Raw genomic sequence first — 10,000 nt, forward strand, 5'->3', positions numbered from 1 at the left:
ATGTTAAACTAGTATATAAACCTACGGTATATAGGTTTTACACCTATAGTAAAGTGTACAGTATATAGTTTTGTACCTATAGTATAATGTATAGTATATAAGTTATACTAGTACACCTCCAGTATATAGGTTTGCACCTATAGTAAAGTGTACAGTATATAGGTTTGCACCTATAGTGTCGTGTATAGGTTATTCTAGTATATAAACCTACGGTATATAGGTTTGACACCTATAGTAAAGTGTACAGTATATAGTTTTGTACCTATAGTATAATGTATAGTATATAAGTTATACTAGTACACCTACGGTATATAGGTTTGCACCTATAGTGTTGTGTATAGGTTATACTAGTATATAAACCTACAGTATAAAGGTTTTATACCTATAGTAAAGTGTACGGTATATAGGTTTGCACCTATAATGTCCGGTATAGGTTATTCTAGTATATAAACCTACGGTATATAGGTTTGACACCTATAGTAAAGTGTACAGTATATAGTTTTGTACCTATAGTATAATGTATAGTATATAAGTTATACTAGTACACCTACTGTATATAGGTTTGCACCTATAGTGTAGTGTATAGGTTATTCTAGTATATAAACCTACGGTATATATGTTTTACACCCTATAGTATAGTGTACAGTATATAGGTTATACTAGTATATAAACCTACGGTATATAGGTTCTACACCCTATAGTATAGTGTACAGTATATAGGTTGTACTTGTATATAAACCTATGGTATATATGTTTTACACCCTATAGTATAGTGTGCAGTATATAGGTTGTACTTGTATATAAACCTACGGTATATAGGTTCTACACCCTATAGTATAGTGTACAGTATATAGGTTGTACTTGTATATAAACCTATGGTATATATGTTTTACACCCTATAGTATAGTGTACAGTATATAGGTTGTACTTGTATATAAACCTATGGTATATATGTTTTACACCCTATAGTATAGTGTACAGTATATAGGTTGAACTAGTCTATAAACCTATGGTATATAGGTTTTACACCCTATAGTATAGTGTACAGTATATAGGTTGTACTAGTAGATAAACCTACGGTAAATAGGTTTTACCCCTATAGTAAAGTGTACAGTATATAGGTTGCATTAGTAGATAAACCTACGGTAAATAGGTTTTTACCCCTATAGTATAGTGTACAGTATATAGGTTGAACTAGTCTATAAATCTATGGTAAATAGGTTTTACACCCTATAGTATAGTGTACAGTATATAGGTTGAACTAGTCTATAAACCTATGGTATATAGGTTTTACACCCTATAGTATAGTGTACAGTATATAGGTTGAACTAGTCTATAAACCTATGGTATATAGGTTTTACACCCTATAGTATAGTGTACAGTATATAGGTTGTACTAGTAGATAAACCTACGGTAAATAGGTTCTACACCCTATAGTATAGTGTACAGTATATAGGTTGAACTAGTCTATAAACCTATGGTATATAGGTTTTACACCCTATAGTATAGTGTACAGTATATATGTTATTCTAGTATATAAACCTACGGTATATAGGTTTTACCCCTATAGTATAATGTAAAGTATATAGGTTATACTAGTATATAAACCTACAGTATATAGGTTTTACACCCTATAGTATAGTGTACAGTATATAGGTTGTACTAGTATATAAACCTACAGTATATAGGTTTTACCTCTATAGTATAGTGTACAGTATATAGGTTGTACTAGTTTATAAACCTACGGTATATAGGCTTTACCCCTATAGTAAAGTGTACAGTATATATGTTATTCTAGTATATAAACCTACGGTATATAGGTTTTACCCCTATAGTATAGTGTAAAGTATATAGGTGATACCAGTATATAAACCTACGGTATATAGGTGTTACCCCTATAGAATAGTGTACAGTATATAGGGTATACTAGTATATAAACCTACAGTATATAGGTTTTACCCCTATAGTATAGTGTACAGAATATAGGTTTGTACCTATAGTATAATGTATAGTATATAAGTTATACTAGTACACCTATGGTATATAGGTTTGCACCTATAGTGTTGTGTATAGGTTATTCTAGTATATAAACCTACGGTATATAGGTTTGACACCTATAGTAAAGTGTACAGTATATAGGTTTGTACCTATAGTGTAGTGTATAAGTTATACTTGTATATAAGCCTACGATATATAGGGTTTACACCTATAGTAAAGTATACTGTATATAGGTTATACTAGTATATAAACCTACGGTATATAGGTTTTACCCCTATAGTATAGTGTACAGTATATAGGTTATACTAGTATATAAACCTACGGTATATAGGTTTTACCCCTATAGTATAGTGTACAGTATATAGGTTATACTAGTATATAAACCTACGGTATATAGGTTTTACACCTATAGTGTCGTGTATAGGTTATACTAGTATATAAACCTACGGTATATAGGTTTTACACCTATAGTATAGTATATAGTAAATAGGTTTGAGTGTCATCAAAGACGTGACGTGTCTGTCTTGTAAAATCATGGTTCAAAGTTCACGGGTTGAATATAGAAAGGCGAACTCTAATTGTCTGAATGGGCGGCTCTTACTGGAGATCTGAGCTGATGAGACTCTCTCCAGACAGCTGAGGTTATCAAAGCCCTCTGTGCCCTGGAACAGCAGCAGCCTAGCCTCCTTCTGCACAGCCACCTGCACATCATCCACCCGGCACACCATCACTCCGTTCTCACCTGAGAGAGAGAGAGAGAGAGAGAGAGAGAGAGAGAGAGAGAGAGAGAGACACAATGCCACAAATTAAAGGATTAGTTCACTTTTAAATAAACTTTTGCTGATCATTTCCTCACCCCCATGTCATCCAAGATGTCCATGTCTTTCTTTCTGCAGTCGAAAATAAATTAAGGTTTTTGATGAAAACATCCCAGGTTTTTCTCCATATAATGGACTTCAATGGGCCCCAAACGGGTCAAGGTCCAAATGACAGTTTCAGTGCAGCTTTAAACGACACCAGATGATGAATAAGGGTCTGATCTAGACAAACCATCAGTTTCTGAGAGAAACCCAGCAGTATTTATGCTATTATTTTACCTCTTATCAGACGAACGTGATCATCTCTGAGCTCAGACATAACTTCCGCTAAGTGAGGTCAAAATAGATCCTGGTCATAGATGTATACGTAGATGCCTCATTAGCGCCTGCACGGATCACTAGAATGAGGAATCTACGATCGATATATCTATGACCACGCTTGTATTTTGACCTCACTTAGCGGAAGTTATGTCTGAGCTCAGAGATGATCACGCTCGTCTGATAAGAGGTAAAATAATAGCATAAATACTGCTGGGTTTCTCTCAGAAACTGATGGTTTGTCTAGATCAGACCCTTATTCATCATCTGGTGTCGTTTAAAGCTGCACTGAAACTGTCATTTGGACCTTGACCCGTTTGGGGCCCATTGAAGTCCATTATATGGAGAAAAACCCTGGAATGTTTTCATCCAAAACCTTCATTTCTTTTCGACTGCAGAAAGAAAGACATGGACATCTTGGATGACATGGGGTGAGTAAATTATCAGCAAAAGTTTATTTAAAAGTGAACAAATCCTTTAAGAACACATCCAGATTAATAATATTATTAATATATGTATATATAAGTGATTGTGCTTTATGTATGTTTTTGTTTTGATTTGTGAAATGCTTCGGCAATATGTACATATGTATGTCATGCCAATAAAGCATTGAGAGCATACATCAGACTGACGTCATGCGCCATAAGAGCGTTCACATTCATTTACACGCGTGCATGTGAGACAAAACATGCACGCAAATACATGGAAGAAAAATGCAAATGCATGATTTATGTCATTAATATCAGACACCCACCGTGATACAGAAATCTTGTGATGTATTGGCCATTATTTTCTCTCGCCGCGTCGCTCCTGAAAACCCCAGAAACCGTCTTTCCTGCTGCAGGACATGAACTGAACAAAAGAACAATGAGAATGATAAAGTACATTATTTCATTTCAACAGACGCTCTTATTCTCTTCATTCACTGCAATCAATGAGGTAATACAGTCCTTTTCCGCCCACCGGATGATTGACTTCTGCTACAACCAATCCGAACACGCATTTTCAGTCTAGCGCAGTGATGCAGCCAATGAGAGCGCAGCGGGGGCGGGGACAGAGCCGTTTGCAGCTTGGCTCATACGTGTCAGCGCTGCCGCAAACCCGCTCAAACTGTCGTGAGCGCCGTGTTTACGAATCTACCTGAGATCATGTAATAATTTTCTTGAAGAAATGTGGAGTGACCGATCGATACAGTGAGTTACGGGTTTCTGAAGCGATCGATTGTTCTTTGAAGCTTCATCACGCGCTCAGTGTTTCACAGTTCGCTGTCATCTTGACTAACTTTACCTTCATATCTGCAGATTAAACTGATGTCGGTGAGTGAAGATGAGCGGCGCGGAGTGTCGCACTGCACTGGTGACCGGAGGCGCGGGATTCATGTGAGGCCGTTATTACTGACCGTTACTGACCGTTAATGACCGTTACTGACCGTTACTGATATATATGAGTGTCACTGAGTTAGACAGCAGATCAATATCACATCAAGAGTCATTTACTGTAGAGGAAGAATCATAAACACAATCAAAACACTGGTCAGAAGATCATTTCTGCCACATAATTATAATAAATCATCAAGTCTTGACTCATTACACACTTTAAGGCCCTAAAAGCTCTTACATCAGAGCAGAAGTAACGTTATTACATTCATAAAAATATCGTATTCACTACTTCTGTCCTGTTTTCCATTATAAATATCTAAACATCTTTCAAGATAGATTCACTTAAAATGTAAATTTAAGTGAATTTATGCTTAAAACAATAACACATATCTGTCAATGAGTTCATTTGAATTAGTCCATTGGCATATATTTGCTCTTGTTTTAATCATAAACTCTTCATTTCACAGAAAACTTCATATTTTGTGTAATATGAATGAGAAAGAAACGGATATATCTGTTGGAAGTTATGTTTTCAGACTCTGAAGTGTAGAACATGTGACTTCCGTTTATTCCTCAATGTTTTCTTTACTTGGTCTTCATCCGCCTGCACCCTAACCCTGGACATGCTAAACTTAATTATTACATCAGAAGTCAAAATTATGACAAAATTAATTGTATAAATGATGACATACTAAACAGAACTGACAGAAACAGTTTTGTCAACATAATTGACAAAAAACTACAAATTGACATACTAAAGTAAATTTTGACAAAAAATTTTTGAAATGCTGATATACTATATAGAATCCCCCCCCCACCCCGAAATTATGACAATAAATAGAAATTTACATACTAAACCATTTTTTCATAAAACATTTTTTGAAAATATGACAAAAAATGACAAAATTATGACATACTAAATCAACATTTTGACATGTTGAAATTCTGACAAAAAATAGAAATTGACATACTAAATCGAAATTGTGACAAAAAAATTACAAAATTAGGTTTTTTTACATACTAAAAAAATTATTAAAAATTATTACATACTAAAATAAATTTTGAAACATTTGAAAATGTTGAAATGAAAATTGAAATTGACATACTAAACAAAATGTTGATAAAAAATGTAATTATGACATACTAAATCGAATTATGACATACTAAATAGAAATTGACATAAAATGTTAAAATTCTGATATACTAAATAGAAATTTTGACAAATGTTTTCCCCGAAATCATAACAATAAATAGAAATTGACATAATAAACAAATTTTATATACAAAAATGTTGAAAATATGACAAAAAATGACATACTAAATCAAAATTTTGACAAAACATTTTGAAATTATGTTTTTATTTTTTGAAATTGTGACAAAAAAATAGAAATTGACATAATCAATTAACACAATACTAAACCAAATTTGGACATACTAAATAGAAATTTTAACATAATGTTTGAAATTTGGACATACTAAATAGAAATTTTGACAAAAAATATTGAAAATAAGACAAATAAATTTAGAAATGATGACATACTATAATCAAATTTTGACAAAAAATAGAAATGGACATACTAAATGAAATTTTGACGAAAAAAATGTTGAAATTATGACAAAAATAGAAATTTTGACAATTTTTACCCCTGAAATTATGCCAAAAAATGTTGAAATTATGACAAAAATAGAAATTAACATACTAAACGAAATTCTCACACATTTTTTGAAATTTACAAAAAAAATGATGAAATTATGACATACTAAACGAAAGTTTGGCAAAAAATGTAATTATGACATACTAAATAGAAATTGACATAAAATTGACAAAAAATAGAAATTGACATTCAAAATCGAAATTATTACTAAATTATTTGTATACAATTTTTATAAAATTTCTTTTTAGCATATCATAACTTGACTTATGTGATAATTTTGATTTAGTATGTAATTTGACTTCTACAGAGCTTTGCTTGTCAATACGCTGCGGTTTAAAACCAGCCACAGAAGAACGGTTCACACACACACACACACACACACACACACACACACACACACACACACACACACACACACACACACACACACACACACACACACACACACACACACACACACACACACACACACACACACACCTCTGCACTGATAACATGTGCAACACTTTAATCTAACGGAGCTAAAAACACAAACTTGGCTTTTCTAGCACATCGTTGCCATGTAAACACACTGAGACTTCAGACATGTGCTGTAAACGAATTCTGAGAGGGGATCGAGCACCGAAACACACCTCAGCCAATCAGCAGGAAGGGGCGTGTCCACTCATGAGGGGGCGGGGCCTGTGCTGCAGTGTGTTTGTTTTAACAGCTCTGATCTCCTGCTTCTGTCCTCAGTGGATCTCACCTGATCGACGCTCTGGCCCAGAGATTCCCACACTGGCGCATCATCAACATTGATAACGTGAGTGTGCTCTCTTACACACACCTGACCTTACACACACCTGACCCCTCTTACACACACCTGACCCCTCTTACACACACCTGACCCCTCTTACACACACCTGACCTTACACACACCTGACCTTACACACACCTGACCTTACACACACCTGACCCCTCTTACACACACCTGACCTTACACACACCTGACCCCTCTTACACACACCTGACCTTACACACACCTGACCTTACACACACCTGACCTTACACACACCTGACCTTACACACACCTGACCTTACACACACCTGACCTTACACACACCTGACCCCTCTTACACACACCTGACCTTACACACACCTGACCTTACACACACCTGACCTTACACACACCTGACCTTACACACACCTGACCTTACACACACCTGACCCCTCTTACACACACCTGACCTTACACACACCTGACCTTACACACACCTGACCTTACACACACCTGACCCCTCTTACACACACCTGACCTTATACACACCTGACCTTATACACACCTGACCTTACACACACCTGACCTTACACACACCTGACCTTACACACACCTGACCTGAAACACACCTGACCCCTCTTACACACACCTGACCTTACACACACCTGACCTTACACACACCTGACCTTACACACACCTGACCTGAAACACACCTGACCCCTCTTACACACACCTGACCATACACACCTGACCTTACACACACCTGACCTTACACACACCTGACCTTACACACACCTGACCTGAAACACACCTGACCCCTCTTACACACACCTGACCTTACACACACCTGACCTTACACACACCTGACCTTACACACACCTGACCCCTCTTACACACACCTGACCTTACACACACCTGACCATACACACACCTGACCCCTCTTACACACACCTGACCTTACACACACCTGACCTTACACACACCTGACCTTACACACACCTGACCTTACACACACCTGACCCCTCTTACACACACCTGACCTTACACACACCTGACCATACACACACCTGACCCCTCTTACACACACCTGACCTTACACACACCTGACCTTACACACACCTGACCTTACACACACCTGACCTTACACACACCTGACCCCTCTTACACACACCTGACCTTACACACACCTGACCTTATACACACCTGACCTTACACACACCTGACCCCTCTTACACACACCTGACCTTACACACACCTGACCTTATACACACCTGACCTTACACACACCTGACCCCTCTTACACACACCTGACCTTATACACACCTGACCCCTCTTACACACACCTGACCTTACACACACCTGACCTTACACACACCTGACCTTACACACACCTGACCCCTCTTACACACACCTGACCTTACACACACCTGACCCCTCTTACACACACTGGGACCTTACACACACCTGACCTTAAACACACCTGACCTTACACACACATGACCTTACACACACCTGACCCCTCTTACACACACCTGACCTTACACACACCTGACCCCTCTTACACACACCTGACCTTACACACACCTGACCTTACACACACCTGACCCCTCTTACACACACTGGGACCTTACACACACCTGACCTTAAACACACCTGACCTTACACACACATGACCTTACACACACCTGACCCCTCTTACACACACCTGACCTTACACACACCTGACTTTATACACACCTGACCCCTCTTACACACACCTGACCTTACACACACCTGACCCCTCTTACACACACCTGACCTTACACACACCTGACCCCTCTTACACACACCTGACCTTACACACACCTGACCTTACACACACCTGACCCCTCTTACACACACCTGACCTTACACACACCTGACCTTACACACACCTGACCCCTCTTACACACACCTGACCCCTCTTACACACACCTGACCTTATACACACCTGACCTTACACACACCTGACCTTACACACACCTGACCTTACACACACCTGACCCCTCTTACACACACCTGACCTTACACACACCTGACCTTACACACACCTGACCTTATACACACGTGACCCGCGTCTGAGCCAGGGTTCATTTCGTGGACGAATAATTTTCGTCAACAACCTTTTTTCAGTGACGAAAACGAGACGATAACTAAATAAAAACTAGTGTTGGATGACAAAAACTATGAGGAAAATCAACTTCGTCAGCAGATAAAGTGAGAGGAGAATAGTGAGGTTAGTGAGGGTGGATTAGGGCAGAGATGGGGTCAGAACTGATGATCTGTGTCTCAGATGAACACATTTGATCTGAACTGATCTAACCTCTGGAAAACACACAATCTACAGGCTCACACACACACAATCCAGCTCCAGAGCGGCTCAATCAATAACACACACACACACACACACACACACACACCCAATCCAGCTCCAGAGCCGCTCAATCAATAACACACACACACACACACACACACACACACACACCCAATCCAGCTCCAGAGCGGCTCAATCAATAACACACACACACCCCCAATCCAGCTCCAGAGCCGCTCAATCAATAACACACACACACCCCCAATCCAGCTCCAGAGCCGCTCAATCAATAACACACACACACACACACACACACACACACCCAATCCAGCTCCAGAGCGGCTCAATCAATAACACACACACACCCCCAATCCAGCTCCAGAGCGGCTCAATCAATAACACACACACACCCCCAATCCAGCTCCAGAGCCGCTCAATCAATAACACACACACACACACACACACACACACACCCAATCCAGCTCCAGAGCCGCTCAATCAATAACACACACACACACACACACACACACACACCCAATCCAGCTCCAGAGCCGCTCAATCAATAACACACACACACACACACACACACACACACACACCCAATCCAGCTCCAGAGCGGCTCAATCAATAACACACACACACACACACACACACACACACACCCAATCCAGCTCCAGAGCGGCTCAATCAATAACACACACACACACACACACACACACACACACACCCAATCCAGCTCCAGA

The 10,000-nt window shown here is 38.8% G+C and overlaps 2 protein-coding genes across 2 annotated transcripts in view; one reads left to right on the top strand and one right to left on the bottom strand.

Moving 5' to 3' along the window:
• The window catches only part of gpr180 (G protein-coupled receptor 180), a 20,360-nt gene extending 16,265 nt beyond the window's left edge, over positions 1–4,095 (bottom strand). Inside the window, exons 1-2 of the mRNA XM_079841898.1 lie at positions 3,889–4,095; positions 2,600–2,740 (exon numbers count right to left, since the gene is read on the bottom strand). Coding sequence (XP_079698024.1) covers positions 2,600–2,740; positions 3,889–4,021 — 274 coding nt within the window. The 5' untranslated portion in view covers positions 4,022–4,095. The remainder of the gene's footprint in view (positions 1–2,599; positions 2,741–3,888) is intronic.
• A 131-nt stretch (positions 4,096–4,226) lies between these two features.
• The window catches only part of tgds (TDP-glucose 4,6-dehydratase), a 25,057-nt gene continuing 19,283 nt past the window's right edge, over positions 4,227–10,000 (top strand). Inside the window, exons 1-3 of the mRNA XM_079840746.1 lie at positions 4,227–4,327; positions 4,436–4,513; positions 6,904–6,970. Of these exons, the coding sequence (XP_079696872.1) occupies positions 4,461–4,513; positions 6,904–6,970 (120 nt within the window). The 5' untranslated portion in view covers positions 4,227–4,327; positions 4,436–4,460. The remainder of the gene's footprint in view (positions 4,328–4,435; positions 4,514–6,903; positions 6,971–10,000) is intronic.

Source organism: Gobio gobio (genome assembly GCF_949357685.1).
Source record: "Gobio gobio genome assembly, chromosome: 17".
In the NCBI taxonomy this organism is placed as follows: domain Eukaryota; kingdom Metazoa; phylum Chordata; class Actinopteri; order Cypriniformes; family Gobionidae; genus Gobio; species Gobio gobio.